General features: G+C 41.4%; 1 protein-coding gene across 1 annotated transcript in view; it reads left to right on the top strand.

The window, feature by feature from the left end:
- Positions 1 to 22,793, top strand: part of CHD1 (chromodomain helicase DNA binding protein 1) — a gene marked incomplete in the record, with an annotated part of 628,386 nt that overhangs the window by 108,015 nt on the left and 497,578 nt on the right. The window contains 1 exon segment of the mRNA XM_053701514.1: positions 14,350 to 14,575. Coding sequence (XP_053557489.1) covers positions 14,350 to 14,575 — 226 coding nt within the window.

The following is a 22,793-nucleotide window of genomic DNA, read 5'->3' as shown; positions in this document are numbered from 1 at the left end:
TGTGCTATATGTGTTAATGCCAAAGTGGAGCCCAATAGAAATTTATGTACTAAATGTTTTGATGCTACTTTAAAAAATAGTCAATCTGTACAAATTGAACATATTTCACCAAACAACGAGGGGAGAGTTATGCCGACTAACTCGCCTCACGTGTCAGTACCTGCATCTCCCGCTCAGGAGGTGCGTGATATTGTAGCGCCGAGTGCATCTGGGCGGCCATTACAAATCACATTACAAGATATGGCTACTGTTATGACTGAAGTTTTGGCTAAACTACCAGAACTAAGAGGTAAACGTGATCACTCTGGGATGAGAACAGAGTGCGCTGATAATGCAAGGGCCATGTCTGATACTGCGTCACAGTTTGCAGAACATGAAGACGGAGAGCTTCATTCTGTGGGTGACGGTTCTGATCCAAATAAACTGGACTCAGACATTTCAAATTTTAAATTTAAGCTTGAGAACCTCCGTGTGTTACTAGGGGAGGTATTAGCGGCTCTGAATGATTGTAACACAGTTGCAATCCCAGAAAAAATGTGTAGGTTGGATAAATATTTTGCGGTACTGACGTTTTTCCTATACCTAAGAGACTTACTGACATTGTTACTAAGGAGTGGGATAGACCCGGTGTGCCTTTCTCACCCCCTCCTATATTCAGAAAAATGTTTCCAATAGACGCCGCCACACGGGACTTATGGCAAATGGTCCCTAAGGTGGAGGGAGCAGTTTCTACTTTAGCTAAGCGTACCACTATCCCAGTGGAGGATAGCTGTGCTTTTTCAGATCCAATGGATAAAAAATTAGAGGGTTACCTTAAGAAAATGTTTGTTCAACAAGGGTTTATATTGCAACCTCTTGCATGTATTGCGCCTGTCACGGCTGCAGCAGCATTTTGGTTTGAGTCTCTGGAAGAGACACTTCAATCATCCACACTAGATGACATCACACACAAACTTAAATTCCTTAAGTTAGCTAATTCATTTATTTCAGATGCCGTAGTACATTTAACTAAACTTGCGGCTAAAAATTCAGGATTCGCCATTCAGGCACGCAGAGCTCTGTGGCTAAAATCCTGGTCAGCTGATGTTACGTCTAAATCTAAATTGCTTAATATTCCTTTCAAAGGGCAGACCTTATTCGGGCCCGGCTTGAAAGAGATTATTGATGACATTACAGGAGGTAAAGGTCATGCCCTGCCTCAGGACAAGGCCAAAGCCAAGGCTAGACAGTCCAATTTTCGTTCCTTTCGTAATTTCAAAGCAGGAGCAGCATCAACTTCCTCTGCACCAAAACAGGAAGGAGCTGTTGCTCGCTACAGACAAGGCTGGAAACCTAACCAGTCCTGGAACAGGGGCAAACAGGCCAGAAAACCTGCTGCTGCCCCTAAGACAGCATGAATTGAGGGCCCCCGATCCGGGACCGGATCTAGTGGGGGGCAGACTTTCCCTCTTCGCCCAGGCTTGGGCAAGAGATGTTCAGGATCCCTGGGCGTTAGAGATCATATCTCAGGGATACCTTCTGGACTTCAAATCCTCTCCCCCAAGAGGGAGATTTCATCTGTCAAGGTTGTCAACAAACCTAACAAAGAAGGAAGCGTTTCTACGCTGCGTACAAGATCTTTTATTAATGGGAGTGATCCATCCAGTTCCGCGGTTGGAACAAGGACAAGGGTTTTACTCAAATCTGTTTGTAGTTCCCAAAAAAGAGGGAACCTTCAGGCCAATCTTGGATTTAAAGATCCTAAACAAATTCCTAAGAGTTCCATCGTTCAAGATGGAAACTATTCGAACAATTTTGCCCATGATCCAAGAGGGTCAGTACTTGACCACAGTGGATTTAAAGGATGCTTACCTTCACATACCGATTCACAGAAGTCATTACCGGTATCTAAGGTTTGCCTTTTTAGACAGGCATTACCAGTTTGTAGCTCTTCCATTCGGACTGGCTACGGCTCCAAGAATCTTCACAAAGGTTCTGGGCACTCTTCTGGCGGTACTAAGACCGCGAGGAATTTCAGTAGCTCCGTACTTAGACGACATACTGATACAAGCTTCAAGCTTTCAAACTGCCAAATCTCATACAGAGATAGTACTGGCATTTCTAAGGTCGCATGGATGGAAAGTGAACGAAGAGAAAAGTTCTCTCTTTCCACTCACAAGAGTTCCCTTCCTGGGGACTCTGATAGATTCTGTAGAAATGAAGATTTACCTGACAGAGGACAGGTTAACAAAACTTCAAAGTGCATGCCGTGTCCTTCATTCCATTCAAGAGACCAGAAATTCTCTTCTATGGTGGCTTTATCGGCCACATCTGTCCAGGGGAATGCCATTCAGCAGGCCAGACTGGTCAATTGTAACAACAGACGCCAGCCTACTAGGTTGGGGCGCTGTCTGGAATTCTCTGAAGGCTCAGGGACTATGGAATCAGGAGGAGAGTCTTCTTCCAATAAACATTCTGGAATTGAGAGCAGTCCTCAATGCTCTTCTGGCTTGGCCCCAGTTAGCAACTCGGGGGTTCATCAGGTTCCAGTCGGACAACATCACGACTGTAGCTTATATCAACCATCAGGGAGGGACAAGAAGCTCCCTAGCAATGATGGAAGTATCGAAGAAAATTCGCTGGGCAGAGTCTCACTCTTGCCACCTGTCTGCAATCCACATCCCGGGAGTGGAGAACTGGGAGGCGGATTTCTTAAGTCGTCAGACTTTTCATCCGGGGGAGTGGGAACTTCATCCAGAGGTCTTTGCCCAAATACTTCGACGTTGGGGCAAACCAGAGATAGATCTCATGGCGTCTCGACAGAACGCCAAGCTTCCGTGCTACGGGTCCAGATCCAGGGATCCGGGAGCGGTCCTGATAGATGCCTTGACAGCACCATGGACCTTCAGGATGGCTCATGTGTTTCCACCTTTCCCGATGCTTCCTCGATTGATTGCCAGAATCAAACAGGAGAAAGCATCAGTGATTCTAATAGCGCCTGCATGGCCACGCAGGACTTGGTATACAGATCTGGTGGACATGTCATTCTGTCCACCTTGGTCGTTACCTCTGAAACAGGACCTTCTGATTCAGGGTCCTTTCAAACATCAAAATCTAACTTCTCTGAAGCTGACTGCTTGGAAATTGAACGCTTGATCTTATCAAAGCGTGGTTTTTCTGAGTCAGTTATTGATACCTTAATACAGGCTAGGAAGCCTGTTACCAGAAAGATTTACCATAAAATATGGCGTAAATACCTATATTGGTGCGAATCCAAAGGTTACTCTTGGAGTAAGGTTAGGATTCCTAGGATATTGTCTTTTCTACAAGAAGGTTTAGAAAAGGGGTTATCCGCTAGTTCCTTAAAGGGACAGATCTCAGCTCTGTCCATTCTGTTACACAAGCGTCTGTCAGAAGTTCCAGACGTTCAGGCTTTTTGTCAGGCTTTGGCCAGGATTAAACCTGTGTTTAAAGCTGTGGCTCCACCATGGAGTTTAAACCTTGTTCTTAACGTTTTACAGGGTGTTCCGTTTGAACCCCTTCATTCCATTGATATAAAGTTGTTATCTTGGAAAGTTCTATTTTTAATGGCTATTTCCTCGGCTCGAAGAGTCTCTGAGTTATCAGCCTTACATTGTGATTCTCCTTATTTGATTTTTCACTCTGATAAGGTAGTTCTGCGTACTAAGCCTGGGTTCTTACCTAAGGTAGTCACTAACAGGAATATCAATCAGGAGATTGTTGTTCCATCCTTGTGCCCAAATCCTTCTTCGAGGAAGGAACGTCTTTTGCACAATCTGGATGTAGTTCGTGCCCTTAAATTTTATTTACAGGCAACTAAAGATTTTCGACAAACGTCTTCCCTGTTTGTCGTTTACTCTGGTCAGAGGAGAGGTCAAAAAGCTTCTGCTACCTCTCTCTCTTTTTGGCTTCGTAGCATAATTCGTTTAGCTTATGAGACTGCTGGACAGCAGCCTCCTGAAAGAATTACAGCTCATTCCACTAGAGCTGTGGCTTCCACTTGGGCCTTTAAGAATGAGGCCTCTGTTGAACAGATTTGCAAGGCTGCAACTTGGTCTTCGCTTCATACTTTTTCCAAATTTTACAAATTTGACACTTTTGCTTCCTCGGAGGCTATTTTTGGGAGAAAGGTTCTTCAGGCAGTGGTTCCTTCTGTATAAAGAGCCTGCCTATCCCTCCCGTCATCCGTGTACTTTTGCTTTGGTATTGGTATCCCACAAGTAATGATGACCCGTGGACTGATCACACTTAACAGAAGAAAACATAATTTATGCTTACCTGATAAATTCCTTTCTTCTGTAGTGTGATCAGTCCACGGCCCGCCCTGTTTTTTAAGGCAGGTAAATATTTTTTAAATTATACTCCAGTCACCACTACACCCTTGGCTTCTCCTTTCTCGTTGGTCCTTGGTCGAATGACTGGAGGTGACGTAGAGGGGAGGAGCTATATAGCAACTCTGCTGGGTGAATCCTCTTGCACTTCCTGTAGGGGAGCAGTTAATATCCCACAAGTAATGATGACCCGTGGACTGATCACACTACAGAAGAAAGGAATTTATCAGGTAAGCATAAATTATTTTTTTTAAACTGATGTAATATATCATGTATATATATGTATATGTATATATATATATATATATATATATATAAATAGAAGAAGATTGCACTCCAAGCTGACGATTCAAAACAATGCCCTGGGTGCAGCAAAACAGCAAATAAACATAAGAAAAAGCGCACTCCAAGGGATCCTTATTTTAGTCACTTTTTAATTGTGAACGTTTTCGGACGCCTAACGTCCGTCCTCAGACCAAAAAAGGGTTAACCCTTTTTTGGTCTGAGGACGGACGTTAGGCGTCCGAAAACGTTCACAATTAAAAAGTGACTAAAATAAGGATCCCTTGGAGTGCGCTTTTTCTTATGTTTATATATATCTCAGAATTTCAAGCCCTAAGCTACTAGCCAGCCCAAAATGTTACTCACCACTTTTGATCCTGCCCACACCCACTAAACCCCCCACCACACACACACCTCTGCATATGTTTAGCTAATTTGAAACACTTATTGTGCAGTAATTTGTTAATATTGGTATATAGGAAGATAACAGCTAGACAGAAAAAGGAAGTTGTTGAACTGCGAGAAAGCAGTGTGTGTTGACATTAGTGTGAGGTCATAGCAGACCTGGAAAAATTGTTTTATAACCATCACCTCTTATCTATCTTTCTCCACTCCCTCCTCTATTCAATCTCTCTTTTTACCCCCTCCCTTTTCTCTTAGGCCATATCTTCTCTTTACACTCTCCATTTTTTTCCCTCTACTCTTTCTTAACACTATCTTTTTCTCCACTTAATCTTTAACTCTCCAAGCTCTCTCTGTTTACCCTTTACGAAGTAACAGTCTAAGCACTAATGGGGTCACTAGAGCAGCACTGGTTTTAAAACCTGTCCTCAAGCCTCCCCGACAGGCCATGTTTTCAGGATTACAAGGTTCCATCCTCCCCCAGAGATACTTAAAGGACCATAATACCCAAATGTTTAAACACTTGAAATTGATGCAGCATAGCTGTAAAAAGCTGACTAGAAAATATCTCCTGAACATATCTATGTAAAAAAGAAAGATATTTTACCTCAAAAGTTCCTCAGTAGCCACCTCCCATTGTAAAGGATTTCTAAGCAGCATTTTAGTGTGTCTGTCCTGGGACATCTGAAGGGATGAGCATCGTGAACTCTCATATTATTTCACCAATCAGGTAAAGGAAGCTTACTATGAAATCCCATGAGAGTTAGTGTCAGTAAACCATAAAAAAAATGTTATATAATTCTGCACATAGTGCAGAATTATATAACATTATAATAGCGCAAACATTGTAAAACCAAATTTACCCTTAAAATTTAAAAAATAACTGCTGTTTTACAGACCTGCTCTCTGTGATCTTCTGAGCGGGTCTGTTTTTTTCAAACAGCGCATCGGGCCAGCTGTATAGTCACAGCCCGGCCCGACCGCGCCATAGCACTAAGTGCAGCTCGCTCCTGCTCTGTCAGACAGCAGGAGCGAGCTCCACTTAGTGATATGGCGCGGTCGGGCCGGGCTGTGACTATACAGCTGGCCCGATGCGCTGTTTGAAAAAAACAGACCCGCTCAGAAGATCACAGAGAGCGGGTCTGTTAAACAGCAGTTATTTTTTAAATTCAAAGAGGAAATTTGGTTTTATAATGTTTGCGCTATTATAATGTTATATAATTCTGCACTATGTGCAGAATTATATAACCTTTTTTTTATGGTTTACTGTCCCTTTAAGTCAAATCTCATGAGATCACAGAGAGTACATGACCTCAGCACTGCTGATGCTGATTGGCTGCTGTTCATTTCTTCATTTTTTTTTATTTTTACCTGCAGCTGGGAGCAGCTGAGTATAACTTTTTACACAGAACTTACTCTGCTGAGCTGAGGAGATTGTGAGGTAAAATATCTTCCTTTTTTACATAGAGATGCTCAGGTGATATTTTCCTGTCAGCTTTTTACAGTTATACTGCATCAGTTTCAAGTGATTTAGCATATGAGTATTATGTCCCTTTAAATATACTTAAGTCCTCACTGAGGATAAAGAAACAATCTCTCCCTTTTCGATGCAGTTCCTGATGCAAATCCCTTACTGCTGTTTTTGCTCTGTCTTATCCTAGTGCCTGTTAGTTGTCAGCTACGGTGTCCTCACTGCCGCTTCCTTAAGTGGCCACTGCACAGGGTACACTTGGTTGGCCTTACCGAGTATAAAACCACGCTACAAGTTTCACCACTCAGGCTAATCTAATGCAGCTTCTTCATGCCTTTTTGCTATATATGATACCCACATGCATACCAGAGTACGCTGTAATTGCATTGTTAATATATGTGCATGGAACATACCATGGAGCCACACTGCACATGGAGAAAAGAAAGAGCAGCAAAGAATTGTCTGAAGATTTGAGAATGAATATTGTGGAAAAGCATGGACAATCTCAATGTTACAAGTCCATCTCCAGAGATCTTAATGTTCCTGTGTCCACTGTGCTCAACATTGTCAGGAAGTTTACAGCCCATGGCACTGTAGCTAATCTCCCTGGACTTGTATGAAAGAGAGAAATTGATCAAAGATTGCAATGAGGGATTGTTTGAATGGTGGATAAAGAACCTTGATCATCTTCCAGACAAATTCATGCAGACCTAAAGACACAGGGTACAAATGTGTCCGCTCGCACTATACATCACCATCTGAATGAAAAGGGACGCTATGGTAGGAGACCCAGGAGGACCCCACTGCTGACACAAACATAAAAATGCCAGATTGGAGTTTGCCAAAACATACCAGAGGAATTCAAAATCCTTTTGGGAGAAAGCGCTGTGGACAGAAAAAACAAAATTACAGCTTTTTGGTAAAGCCCATCATTCTGTTTTCAGAAAAAGAAATTAGGCTTTTAAAGAAAAGAATACAGTCCCTACAGTCAAAATTGGTAGAGGTTCACTGATGTTTTGGAGTTGCTTTGCTGCTTCAGGCACTGTATGTCTTGACTGTGTGCATGGCATTATAAAATCTAAAGACTACCAATGAATTCTGTGGTGCAATGTAGGGCCCAGTGTCTTAAAGTTGGGTCTCTGTCAGAGGTCATGGGTCTTGCAGCAGGACAATGACCACACGTCAAAAAGCACCCAGAAATGGTTTAAGAAAAAGCGCTGGAGAGTACTGAACTGGCCAGCAATGAGTCCAGATCTCAATCCCATAGAGCACCTGTGGAGAGATCTCAAAACAGCAGTTGGGAAAAGGAACCCTTCCAATCTAAGAGACCTGGAGCAGTTGGCGAAAGAAGAAGTGATTCATTTCAGTTATTTTTTCCAAGGAGTGGGCTAACAAATATTAAATTGAGGGTGCCAATAATTTTGTCCAGTCAATTTTTGGAGTTTCACAGGGAATGTGTTTGATTTGGCTTTTTATTCTCCACTTTTTTGTTTCATACCAATACAAACAAAAGAAATAAACATGAGAATGCCTAAACATTTGCAATTGCAACAATTTTCTTGGCGAAGTGGTGCATTATCTAACAAATGCAGGGGTGCCAATATTTTTGACCATGGCTGTACTTATTTATTAGATAGAAATAAGTGTAGTTTATGGTTAATTTTCTCTCTTCTATAGTTCGTTGTGTTTTGCCACAGCTGTGGCTTTATTTGGGAGGAGGATTCTACAAGAGGTGGTGCCTAGTAATTAGGACTGCCTTCCCTACTTTCCCTCCCTAACCTTATTGTCCTCCTTAGCTTGGGTTTTGGCTACCAACAGCTCCTCTGTCCTCTTACAGGAAACAATCCTTTAAGGACAATAAATTTATACTCTTCAGCAAAACATTTCTCTCTGCCAACCTCCATGATATGAGGTAAAGAACTACTGAGTGGGTATGGGAAGTGGAAGAAATATTTCAATGTTCTTTTTGTAGTGTCTTTCCTCCTCCTGGTGGCCAGGTGAAGTATTTTCCTAATAGTTTATGAATGTTTTCGGGGACCCTCACTGCCAAGAAGGAAATTAATCGGGTAAGGATACATTTTATTTTTTTCTTTGCTTGATTTTATGGTGAATTAAGCACAGATTTCACAATTCCTTTAACTTATCTTTATAATCCATATTTAATCAGTCCCTAATTAGATATTTAAAAGGTAAGGTAAGTAGTTTAGAAGACATTTACACTTTGCTTAAATAAATGTTTCTTTCATGTAATTAGCAAGAGTCCATGAGCTAGTGACGTATGGGATATACATTCCTACCAGGAGGGGCAAAGTTTCCCAAACCTTAAAATGCCTATAAATACACCCCTCACCACACCCACAATTCAGTTTTACAAACTTTGCCTCCGATGGAGGTGGTGAAGTAAGTTTGTGCTAGATTCTACGTTGATATGCGCTCCGCAGCAAGTTGGAGCCCGGTTTTCCTCTCAGCGTCCATTACCTCTGCTGATTCTCGTTTCAGTACTGGTTTGGCTTTCTACAAACATGTAGATGAGTGTCCTGGGGTAAGTAAATCTTATTTTCTGTGACACTCTAAGCTATGGTTGGGCACTTTATTTATAAAGTTCTAAATATATGTATTCAAACATTTATTTGCCTTGACTCAGAATGTTCAACATTCCTTATTTTTCAGACAGTCAGTTTCATATTTGGGATAAATGCATTTGTTTCAATCATTTTTTCTTACCTTAAAAAATTTGACTTTTTCCCTGTGGGCTGTTAGGCTCGCGGGGGCAGAAAATGCTTCATTTTATTGCGTCATTCTTGGCGCCGACTTTTTTGGCGCAAAATTTTTTTTCTGTTTCCGGCGTCATACGTGTCGCCGGAAGTTGCGTCATTTTTTGACGTTTTTTTGCGTCAAAAATGTCGGCGTTCCGGATGTGGCGTCATTTTTGGCGCCAAAAGCATTTAGGCGCCAAATAATGTGGGCGTCTTTTTTGGCGCTAAAAAATATGGGCGTCATTTTTGTCTCCACATTATTTAAGTCTCATTATTTATTGCTTCTGGTTGCTAGAAGCTTGTTCACTGGCATTTTTTTCCCATTCCTGAAACTGTCATTTAAGGAATTTGATCAATTTTGCTTTATATGTTGTTTTTTTCTTTTACATATTGCAAGATGTTCCACGTTGCAACTGAGTCAGAAGATACTTCAGGAAAATCACTGCACAGTGCTGGAGCTACAAAGCTAAGTGTATCTGCTATAAACTTTTGGTATCTGTTTCTCCAGCTGTTATTTGTATTGCATGTCATGTCAAACTTATTAATGCAGATAAAATTTCCTTTAGTACTGTTACATTACCTGTTGCTGTTCCGTCAACATCTAATTTTCAGAGTGTTCCTGATAACATAAGAGATTTTATTTTTTAAATCCATTAAGAAGGCTATGTCTGTTATTTCTCCTTCTAGTATACATAAAAGTCTTTTAAAACTTCTCTTTTTTCAGATGAATTTTTAAATGAACATCATCATTCTGATACTGATAATGGTTCTTCTGGTTCAGAGGTTTCTGTCTCAGAGGTTGATGCTGATAAATCTTTGTATTTGTTCAAGATGGAATTTATTCGTTCTTTACTTAAAGAAGTGTTATTTGCATTAGAAATAGAGGATTCTGGTCCTCTTGATACTAAATGTAAACGTTTAAATAAGGTTTTTAAATCTCCTGTAGTTATTCCAGAAGTGTTTTATCTCCCTGATGCTATTTCTGAAGTAATTTCCAGGGAATGGAATAATTTGGGTAATTTATTTACTCCTTCTAGACGTTTAAGCAAATTATATCCTGTGCCATCTGACAGATTAGAGTTTTTTGGGACAAAAATCCCTAAGGTTATGGGGCTGTCTCTACTCCTGCTAATGTACTACTATTTATGGCAGATAGTACTTAATTTAAGGATCCTTTAGATAGGAAAATTGAATCCTTTCTAAGAAAGCTTCCTTATGTTCAGGTAATCTTCTTAGACCTGCTATATTTTTAGCGGATGTTGCTGCAGCTTCAACTTTTTAGTTAGAAGCTTTAGCGCAACAAGTAACAGATCATAATTTTATAGCATTATTATTATTCTATAACATGCTAATAATTTTATTGGTGATACCATCTTTTGATATCATTAGAGTTGATGTCAGGTATATGTCTCTAGCTATTTTAGCTAGAAAAGCTTTATGGATTAAACTTGGAATGCTGACATGTCTTCTAAGTCAACTTTGCTTTCCCTTTCTTTCCAGGGTAAATAATCATTTTCGTTCCTTTCCTCACAACAAGGAACAAAAGCCTGATCCTTCATCCTCAGGAGCGGTATCAGTTTGGAAACTATTTCCAGTTTGGAATATATCCAAGCCTTATAGAAACCTATAGCCAGCTCCTAAGTACCTATGAAGGTGCGGCCCTTATTCCAGCTCAGTTGGTATGGGGCAGATTACGTTTTCTTCAAAGAAATTTGGATCAATTCCGTTCTTAATCTCTGGTTTCAGAAACATTGTTTCAGAAAGGTACAGCATTGGCTTCAAGTTAGGCCTCCTGCTAAGAGATTCTTTTCTTTCCCGTGTCCCAGTTAACACAGCAAAGGCTCAGCATTTCTGAAATGTGTTTCAGATCTAGAGTTGGCTGGAGTATTTATGCCAGTTCCAGTTCTGGAACAGGGGCTGGGGTTTTATTTTATCTCTTCATTGTACCAAAGAAGGTCAATTCCTTCAGACCAGTTCCGGATCTATCATTATTGAATCGTTATGTTAGGATACCAACATTCAAGATGGTTACTGTAGGACTATCCTGCCTTTTGTTTAGCAAGGGCATTATATGTCTACAATAGATTTACAGGATGTGTATCTGCATATTCCGATTCATCCAGATCACTTTTAGTGTCTGAGATTCTCTTTTTAGACAAGCATTACCAGTTTTGTGGCTCTACCGTTTGGCCTAGCCTCAGTTCCAAGAATTTTTTTCAAAGGTTCTCGGTGCCCTTCTTTCTGTAATCAGAGAATAGGGTTTTGGTATTTCCTTATTTGGACGATATCTTGGTACTTGCTCAGTCTTCTCATTTTCGAAGAATCTCATACGAATCGACTTGTGTTGTTTCTTCAAGTTCATGGTTGGAGGATCAATTTTCCAATCAGTTCATTGATTCCTCAGACAAGGGTAACCTTTTTAGGTTTCTAGATAAATTCAGTGTCTATGACTCTGTCCTTGTCAGACAAGAGAAGTTTAACATTGATATCAGCTTGTCAAAACCTTCAGTCACAATCATTCCCTTTGGTAGCCTTATGCATGGAAATGTTGGGTCTTAGGACTGCCGCATCAGATGCGATCTCCTTTGCTCGTTTTCATATGCGACCTCTTCAGCTCTGTATGCTGAACCAATGGTGCAGGGATTACTCAAAGATATCTCAATTAATATCTTTAAACCGATTTTACGACACTCTCTGACATGGTGGACAGATCACCATCGTTTAGTTCAGGGGGCTTCTTTGTTCTTCCGACCTGGACTATATTCTCAACAGATGCAAGTCTTACAGGTTGGGGAGCTGTGTGGGGGTATCTGACGGCACAAGGGGTTTGGGAATCTCAGGAGGTGAGATTTCCGATCAATATTTTGGAACTCCGTGCAATTTTCAGAGCTCTTCAGTCTTGGCCTCTTCTGAAGAGAGAGTTGTTCATTTGTTTTCAGATAGACAATGTCACAACTGTGGCATACATCAATCATCAAGGAGGGACTCACAGTCCTCTGGCTATGAAAGAAGTATCTCGAATTTTGGTTTGGGCGGAATCCAGCTCCTGTCTAATCTCTGCAGTTCATATCCCAGGTATGGACAATTGGAAAGCGGATTATCTCAGTCGCCAAACGTTGCATCCGGGCGAATGGTCTCTTCACCCAGAGGTATTTCTTCAGATTGTTCAAATGTGGGAACTTCCAGAAATAGATCTGATGGCTTCTCATCTAAACAAGAAACTTCCCAGGTATCTGTCCAGATCCCAGGACCCTCAGGCGGAGGCAGTGGATGCATTATCACTTCCTTGGAAGTATCATCCTGCCTATATCTTTCCGCCTCTAGTTCTTCTTCCAAGAGTAATCTCCAAGATTCTGAAGGAATGCTCGTTTGTTCTGCTGGTAGCTCCGGCATGGCCTCACAGGTTTTGGTATGCGGATCTTGTCCGGATGGCCTCTTGCCAACCGTGGACTCTTCCGTTAAGACCAGACCTTTTGTCTCAAGGTCCTTTTTTCCATCAGGATCTGAAATCCTTAAATTTAAAGGTATGGAGATTGAACGCTTGATTCTTAGTCAAAGAGGTTTCTCTGACTCTGTGATTAATACTATGTTACAGGCTCGTAAATCTGTATCCAGAGAGATATATTATAGAGTCTGGAAGACTTATATTTCTTGGTGTCTTTCTCATCATTTTTCTTGGCATTCTTTTAGAATACCGAGAATATTACAGTTTCTTCAGGATGGTTTAGATAAGGGTTTGTCCGCAAGTTCCTTGAAAGGTCAAATCTCAGCTCTTTCTGTTCTTTTTCACAGAAAGATTGCTATTCTTCCTGATATTCATTGTTTTGTACAAGCTTTGGTTCGTATAAAGCCTGTCATTAAGTCAATTTCTCCTCCTTGGAGTTTGAATTTGGTTCTGGGGGCTCTTCAAGCTCCTCCATTTGAACCTATGCATTCATTGGATATTAAATTACTTTCTTGGAAAGTTTTGTTCCTTTTGGCCATCTCTTCTGCCAGAAGAGTTTCTGAATTATCTGCTCTTTCTTGTGAGTCTCCTTTTCTGATTTTTCATCAGGATAAGGCGGTGTTGCGAACTTCTTTTGAATTTTTACCTAAGTTGTGAATTCCAACAACATTAGTAGAGACATTGTGGTTCCTTCATTATGTCCTAATCCTAAGAATTCTAAGGAGAAATCGTTGCATTCTTAGGATGTTATTAGAGCTTTGAAATATTATGTTGAAGCTACTAAGTCTTTCCGAAAGACTTCTAGTTTATTTGTTATCTTTTCCGGTTTTAGAAAGGCCAGAAAACTTCTGCCATTTCTTTGGCATCTTGGTTGAAATCTTTATTTCATCTTGCCTATGTTGAGTCGGGTAAGACTCCGCCTCATAGGATTACAGCTCATTCTACTAGGTCAGTTTCTACTTCCTGGGCGTTTAGGAATGAAGCTTCGGTTGTTCAGATTTGCAAAGCGGCAACTTGGTCGTCTTTGCATACTTTTACCAAATTCTACCATTTTGTTGTATTTTCTTCTTCTGAAGCAGTTTTTGGTAGAAAAGTACTTCAGGCAGCGGTTTCAGTTTGAATCTTCTGCTTATGTTTTTCATTAAACTTTATTTTGGGTGTGGATTATTTTCAGCAGGAATTGGCTGTCTTTATTTTATCCCTCCCTCTCTAGTGACTCTTGTGTGGAAAGATCCACATCTTGGGTAGTCATTATCCCATACGTCACTAGCTCATGGACTCTTGCTAATTACATGAAAGAAAACATAATTTATGTAAGAACTTACCTGATAAATTCATTTCTTTCATATTAGCAAGAGTCCATGAGGCCCGCCCTTTTTTGTGGTGGTTATGATTTTTTTGTATAAAGCACAATTATTCCTATTCCTTATTTTATATGCTTTCGCACTTTTTTCTTATCACCCCACGTCTTGGCTATTCGTTAAACTGAATTGTGGGTGTGGTGAGGGGTGTATTTATAGGCATTTTAAGGTTTGGGAAACTTTGCCCCTCCTGGTAGGAATGTATATCCCATACGTCACTAGCTCATGGACTCTTGCTAATATGAAAGAAATGAATTTATCAGGTAAGTTCTTACATAAATTATGTTGTTTTTTTTTATAGCTACTGGAGGCACTACCACCATTTATGCAGTGGAGGCTGATGGTAATCCAAATGGTGGATTTGATAAAACAAAGGAGGCGGGGGAAACTCAGTACCTAATAAAATGGAAAGGTTGGTCCAGTATTCACAACACTTGGGAAACAGAAGAAACATTACAACAGCAGAATGTTAAAGGAATGAAGAAATTAGAGAACTACAAGAAAAAGGAGCATGAAACAAAACGATGGTAATTGCGCTAAGCACATTTTAAAAATATTGTATCTGCTTGACCTTATATATAACTTATTACCACTAACTACATAGGAGGCAAAATATCCACTATATGTTTTCCTTTGTGTAGCCCTGAAATAGGAAACTAGGTCTGTTAATATAATCCTATGCAACAAGAAATCAATGGCACTACTTATTGGTTGTAATCTCCTTACTACTGTGTATTTTATAAACAATTGTGTACAATATTGTGGAAAATAGGTGCTGCATACAAACTAAACTAGTAAAAGATCAGTGAAGACCACTGAACTGAGAGTATACATATTGGCACTCAGCTACAACAAATTGTGGATAGACTATATCGATATTTAATATATACACGTGTGTGTGTGTGTATAAAATATATATAAATAAAAAAATAATATATATATATATATATCTACAAATACAAATGTTTTTGTACACCTTACAAATTTTATTTCTCTTGTTAGGTGTATCCAGTCCACGGATCATCCATTACTTGTGGGATATTCTCCTTCCCAACAGGAAGTTGCAAGAGGATCACCCACAGCAGAGCTGCTATATAGCTCCTCCCCTAACTGCCATATCCAGTCATTCTCTTGCAAGCTCTCAACATAGCTGGAGGTAGTTAGAGGAAAGTGGTAAAATATAGTTAGTTTTTTCTTCAATCAAAAGTTTGTTTTTAAATGGTACCGGAGTGTACTATTTTATCTCAGGCAGCATTTAGAAGAAGAATCTACCTGCGTTTTTCTATGATCTTAGCAGAAGTAACTAAGATCCACTGCCGTTCTCACATATGTCTGAGGAGTGAGGTAACTTCAGAGGGAGAATGGCGTGCAGGGTATCCTGCAATAAGGTATGTGCTGTTAAGTTTGTCTAGGGATGGAATTTGCTAGAAAATGCTGCTGATACCGGATTAATGTAAGTTAAAGCCTAAATACAGTGATTTAATAGCGACTAGTATCAGGCTTGCTATCAGAGGTATATACTCTGATTAATGTGCAATATAAAACGTTTGCTGGCATGTTTAATCGTTTTTATATATGCTTTGGAGATAAAACTTATTGGGGCCTAGTTTTTTCCACATGGCTGGCTTTATTTTTGCCTAGAAACAGTTTCCTGAGGCTGTTATAGTATAAAAGTTACAGTTGGTGCAGTTAAAATTACAAACTGTGACATTCAGCTTCCCTCAGCAGTCCCCTGCATGCTATAGGACATCTCTGAAGGGCTCAAAAGGCTTCAAAAGTAGGAGCTGTGGCAGTTATGACTGCTTAAAAAACATATTTCTTCTGTTATGTGTGATCAGTCCACGGGTCATCATTACTTCTGGGATATAACTCCTCCCCAACAGGAAATGCAAGAGGATTCACCCAGCAGAGCTGCATATAGCTCCTCCCCTCTACGTCAGTCCCAGTCATTCTCTTGCACCCAACGACTAGATAGGATGTGTGAGAGGACTATGGTGATTATACTTAGTTTTTATGACTTCAATCAAAAGTTTGTTATTTTAAAATAGCACCGGAGCGTGTTATTACTTCTCTGGCAGAGTTTGAGGAAGAATCTGACAGAGATTTTTTACTATGATTTTAACCGGAGTCGTTAAGATCATATTGCTGTTCTCGACCATCTGAGGGAGGTAAAGGCTTCAGATCAGGGGACAGCGGGCAGATGAATCTGCATTGAGGTATGTGGCAGTTTTTATTTTCTGAATGGAATTGATGAGAAAAGCCTGCCATACCGTTAAAATGACATGTATGTATACACTTCAGTATTCTGGGGATGGTATTTCACCGGAACTACTGTGTTAAGGTCACTAATCCTTTTAATAACTATTCTCATGTTAAACGTTTTTGCTGGAATGTAGAATCGTTTACATTGCTGAGGTACTGTGTGAATAAATGTTTGGGCATTATTTTCCACTTGGCAGTTTTTTGCTTTAATTGTGACAGTTTCGTTTCTCTTCACTGCTGTGTGGGAGAGGGAGGGGCCGTTTTTGGCGCTCTTTGCTACGCATCAAAAAATTCCAGTCAGCTACTTTTATATGTCCTGCATGATCCGGTTCATTTCTGACAGATCTCAGGGGTCTTCAAACTTCTTTGAAGGGAGGTAAATTCTCTCAGCAGAGCTGTGAGAATTCTTATAGTGACTGTGTATAAAAAAAAAAAACGTTGTTTTGTTTTCTTATGTACAAATTTAATTAGTGTTGTTTTTTACTAATGGGAACAAACCTTTGCTAAAAGTTGTGTTGTTTTAAAATTTGATGCAATAACTGTTTTTCAGTTCATTATTTCAACTGTCATTTAATCGTTAGTACCTCTTTGAGGCACAGTACGTTTTTTGCTAAAAAAGATTATAACCAAGTTGTAAGTTTTTTGCTAGTGTGTTAAACATGTCTGACTCAGAGGAAGATATCTGTGTCATTTGTTCCAATGCCAAGGTGGAGCCCAATAGAAATTTATGTACTAACTGTATTGATGCTACTTTAAATAAAAGTCAATCTGTACAATGTGAACAAATTTCACCAAACAGCGAGGGGAGAGTTATGCCGACTAACTCGCCTCACGCGACAGTACCTGCATCTCCCGCCCGGGAGGTGCGTGATATTTTGGCGCCTAGTACATCTGGGCGGCCATTACAGATAACATTACAAGATATGGCTACTGTTATGACTGAAGTTTTGTCTAAATTACCTGAACTAAGAGGCAAGCGTGATCACTCTGGGGTGAGAACAGAGTGCGCTGACAATGCTAGGGCCATGTCTGATACTGCGTCACAGCTCGCAGAGCATGAGGACGGAGAGCTTCATTCTGTGGGTGACGGTTCTGATCCAAACAGATTGGACTCAGATATTTCAAATTTTAAATTTAAATTGGAGAACCTCCGTGTACTACTAGGGGAGGTCTTAGCAGCTCTCAACGATTGTAACACTGTTGCAATACCAGAGAAACTGTGTAGGTTGGATAAATACTTTGCGGTACCGGCGAGTACTGACGTTTTTCCTATACCTAAGAGACTAACTGAAATTGTTACTAAGGAGTGGGATAGACCCGGTGTGCCGTTCTCACCCCCTCCAATATTTAGAAAGATGTTTCCAATAGACGCCACCACTCGGGACTTATGGCAAACGGTCCCCAAGGTGGAGGGAGCAGTTTCTACTTTAGCTAAGCGTACCACTATCCCGGTGGAGGATAGCTGTGCTTTCTCAGATCCAATGGATAAAAAATTAGAGGGTTACCTTAAGAAAATGTTTGTTCAACAAGGTTTTATATTACAACCCCTTGCATGTATCGCGCCGATTACGGCTGCGGCAGCATTTTGGATTGAGTCGCTTGAAGAGAACCTTAGTTCCTCTACGCTAGACGACATTACGGACAGGCTTAGAGTCCTTAAACTAGCTAATTCTTTCATTTCGGAGGCCGTAGTACATTTAACCAAACTTACGGCTAAGAACTCAGGATTCGCCATACAGGCACGCAGGGCACTGTGGCTAAAATCCTGGTCAGCTGATGTTACTTCTAAGTCCAAATTACTTAATATACCTTTCAAGGGGCAGTCCTTATTCGGGCCCGGTTTGAAAGAAATTATCGCTGACATTACGGGAGGTAAGGGCCACGCCCTACCTCAAGACAAGGCCAAAGCTAAGGCTAGACAGTCTAATTTTCGTCCCTTTCGGAATTTCAAAACAGGAGCAGCATCAACCTCCACTGCACCAAAACAGGAAGGAGCTGTTGCTCGTTACAGGCAAGGCTGGAAGCCTAACCAGTCCTGGAACAAAAGCAAGCAGGCCAGGAAACCTGCTGCTGCCCCAAAGACAGCATGAACCGAGAGCCCCCGATCCGGGACCGGATCTAGTAGGGGGCAGACTCTCTCTCTTCGCCCAGGCCTGGGCAAGAGATGTTCAGGATCCCTGGGCACTAGAGATCATATCTCAGGGATACCTTCTAGACTTCAAATTATCTCCCCCAAGAGGGAGATTTCATCTGTCAAGGTTGTCAACAAACCAGATAAAGAAAGAAGCGTTTCTACGCTGCGTACAAGATCTGTTAACAATGGGAGTGATCCATCCGGTTCCGTGGTCGGAACAAGGACAAGGGTTCTACTCAAACCTGTTTGTGGTTCCCAAAAAAGAGGGAACTTTCAGGCCAATCTTAGATTTAAAGACTCTAAACAAATTACTAAGAGTTCCATCGTTCAAAATGGAAACTATTCGGACTATTTTACCCATGATCCAAGAGGGTCAGTACATGACCACAGTGGATTTAAAGGATGCTTACCTTCACATACCGATCCACAAAGATCATCACCGGTATCTAAGGTTTGCCTTCTTAGACAGGCACTACCAGTTTGTAGCTCTTCCATTCGGATTGGCTACGGCTCCAAGAATCTTCACAAAGGTTCTGGGTGCCCTTCTAGCGGTACTAAGACCGCGAGGGATTTCGGTAGCTCCGTACCTAGACGACATTCTAATACAAGCTTCAAGCTTTCAAACTGCCAAGTCTCATACAGAGTTAGTTCTGGCATTTCTAAGGTCGCATGGATGGAAAGTGAACGAAAAGAAGAGTTCTCTCTTTCCTCTCACAAGAGTTCCATTCTTGGGGACTCTTATAGATTCTGTAGAAATGAAGATTTACCTGACAGAAGACAGGTTAACAAAACTTCAAAATGCATGCCGCGTCCTTCATTCCATTCAACACCCGTCAGTAGCTCAATGCATGGAGGTGATCGGCTTAATGGTAGCGGCAATGGACATAGTACCTTTTGCACGCCTACACCTCAGACCGCTGCAACTATGCATGCTAAGTCAGTGGAATGGGGATTACTCAGATTTGTCCCCTACTCTGAATCTGAATCAAGAGACCAGAAATTCTCTTCTATGGTGGCTTCATCGGCCACACCTGTCCAGGGGAATGCCATTCAGCAGGCCAGACTGGACAATTGTAACAACAGACGCCAGCCTACTAGGTTGGGGCGCTGTCTGGAATTCTCTGAAGGCTCAGGGACTATGGAATCAGGAGGAGAGTCTCCTTCCAATAAACATCTGGAATTGAGAGCAGTTCTCAATGCCCTTCTGGCTTGGCCCCAGTTAATAACTCGGGGGTTCATCAGGTTTCAGTCGGACAACATCACGACTGTAGCTTACATCAACCATCAGGGAGGGACAAGAAGCTCCCTAGCAATGATGGAAGTATCAAAGATAATTCGCTGGGCAGAGTCTCACTCTTGCCACCTGTCAGCAATCCACATCCCGGGAGTGGAGAACTGGGAGGCGGATTTCTTGAGTCGCCAGACTCTTCATCCGGGGGAGTGGGAACTTCATCCGGAGGTCTTTGCCCAAATACTTCGACGTTGGGGCAAACCAGAGATAGATCTCATGGCGTCTCGCCAGAACGCCAAACTTCCTCGCTACGGGTCCAGATCCAGGGATCCGGGAGCAGTTCTGATAGATGCTTTGACAGCACCTTGGAACTTCAGGATGGCTTATGTGTTTCCACCCTTCCCGCTGCTTCCTCGATTGATTGCCAAAATCAAACAGGAGAGAGCATCAGTAATTCTAATAGCACCTGCTTGGCCACGCAGGACTTGGTATGCAGATCTAGTGGACATGTCATCCTGTCCGCCTTGGTCTCTACCTCTGAGACAGGACCTTCTGATACAGGGTCCATTCAAACATCAAAATCTAACTTCTCTGAAGCTGACTGCTTGGAAATTGAACGCTTGATTTTATCAAAACGTGGTTTTTCTGAGTCGGTTATTGATACCCTGATTCAGGCTAGGAAGCCTGTTACCAGAAGGATTTACCATAAAATATGGCGGAAATACCTATACTGGTGCGAATCCAAAGGTTACTCCTGGAGTAAGGTTAGGATCGCTAGGATATTGTCTTTTCTACAAGAAGGTTTAGAAAAGGGTTTATCAGCTAGTTCATTAAAGGGACAGATTTCAGCTCTGTCCATCTTGTTACACAGACGTCTGTCAGAAAATCCAGACGTCCAGTCCTTTTGTCAGGCTTTAGCTAGGATCAAGCCTGTGTTTAAAGCTGTTGCTCCACCATGGAGTTTAAACTTAGTTCTTAACGTTTTACAGGGTGTTCCGTTTGAACCCCTTCATTCCATTGATATAAAAATGTTATCTTGGAAAGTTCTGTTTTTAATGGCTATTTCCTCGGCTCGAAGAGTCTCTGAGTTATCAGCCTTACATTGTGATTCCCCTTATCTGATTTTTCACTCAGACAAGGTAGTTCTGCGTACTAAACCTGGGTTCTTACCTAAGGTAGTCACTAACAGGAACATCAATCAAGAGATTGTTGTCCCATCCTTGTGTCCAAATCCTTCTTCAAAGAAGGAACGTCTTTTACACAATCTGGATGTAGTTCGTGCCCTCAAGTTCTACTTGCAGGCAACTAAAGATTTTCGCCAATCTTCTTCCTTGTTTGTCGTTTACTCTGGACAGAGGAGAGGTCAAAAAGCTTCTGCTACCTCTCTCTCTTTTTGGCTTCGTAGCATAATACGTTTAGCCTATGAGACTGCTGGACAGCAGCCTCCTGAAAGAATTACAGCTCACTCCACTAGAGCTGTGGCTTCCACTTGGGCCTTTAAGAATGAGGCCTCTGTTGAACAGATTTGCAAGGCTGCAACTTGGTCTTCGCTTCATACTTTTTCCAAATTTTACAAATTTGACACTTTTGCTTCTTCGGAGGCTATTTTTGGGAGAAAGGTTCTTCAGGCAGTGGTTCCTTCTGTATAATGAGCCTGCCTATCCCTCCCGTCATCCGTGTACTTTTGCTTTGGTATTGGTATCCCAGAAGTAATGATGACCCGTGGACTGATCACACATAACAGAAGAAAACATAATTTATGCTTACCTGATAAATTCCTTTCTTCTGTTGTGTGATCAGTCCACGGCCCGCCCTGTTTTAAGGCAGGTAAATATCTTTTAAATTATACTCCAGTCACCACTTCACCCTTGGTTACTCCTTTCTCGTTGTTTCTTGGTCGAATGACTGGGACTGACGTAGAGGGGAGGAGCTATATGCAGCTCTGCTGGGTGAATCCTCTTGCATTTCCTGTTGGGGAGGAGTTATATCCCAGAAGTAATGATGACCCGTGGACTGATCACACAACAGAAGAAAGGAATTTATCAGGTAAGCATAAATTATGTTTTTTCGTTTTGTCAATCTGTTTTTTGTATTAAGGGGTTAATCATCCATTTGCAAGTGGGTGCAATGCTCTGCTAACTTGTTACATACACTGTAAACATTTCGTTAGTTTAACTGCCTTTTTTCACTGTTATTTCAAATTTTGGCAAAATTTGTTTCTCTTAAAGGCACAGTAACGTTTTTTTATATTGCTTGTTAACTTGATTTAAAGTGTTTTCCAAGCTTGCTAGTCTCATTGCTAGTCTGTATAAACATGTCTGACATAGGGGAAACTCCTTGTTCATTATGTTTAAAAGCCATGGTGGAACCCCATAGGAGAATGTGTACTAAATGTATTGATTTCACTTTAAACAATAAAGATCAGCTGTTATCTTTAAAAGAATTATCACTAGAGGATTCTGACGAGGGGGAAGTTATGCCGACTAACTCTCCCCACGTGTCGGACCATTTGACTCCCGCTCAAGGGACTCACGCTAAAATGGCGCCAAGTACATCAGACGCCCATAGCGATTACTTTGCAGGACATGGCGGCAATCATGGATAATACCCTGTCAGCGGTATTAGCCAGACTGCCTGAATTCAGAGGAAAGCGCGATAGCTCTGGGGTTAGACGTAATACAGAGCGCGCAGATGTTTTAAGGCCCATGTCTGATACTGCGTCACAATATGCAGAAGCTGAGGAAGAGCTTCAGTCTGTGGGTGACGTCTCTGACTCGGGGAAACCTGATTCAGATATGTCTACTTTTAAATTTAAGCTTGAGAACCTCCGGGTGTTGCTTGGAGAGGTTTTAGCTGCTCTGAATGACTGTGACACAATTGCAGTGCCAGAGAAATTGTGTAGACTGGATAAATACTACGCGGTGCCGGTGTGTACTGACGTTTTTCCAATACCTAAAAGGTTTACAGAAATTATTACTAAGGAGTGGGACAGACCCGGTGTGCCGTTTCCCCCCCCTCCTATTTTTAGAAAAATGTTTCCAATAGACGCCACCACACGGGACTTATGGCAGACGGTCCCTAAGGTGGAGGGAGCAGTTTCTACTTTAGCAAAGCGTAC

This window comes from Bombina bombina, chromosome 2 (genome assembly GCF_027579735.1).
Source record: "Bombina bombina isolate aBomBom1 chromosome 2, aBomBom1.pri, whole genome shotgun sequence".
NCBI classification, from domain to species: Eukaryota; Metazoa; Chordata; class Amphibia; order Anura; family Bombinatoridae; genus Bombina; species Bombina bombina.
The sequence above is the reverse complement of the archived record's forward strand: the minus strand, read 5'-3'. Positions and strand labels throughout refer to the sequence as shown.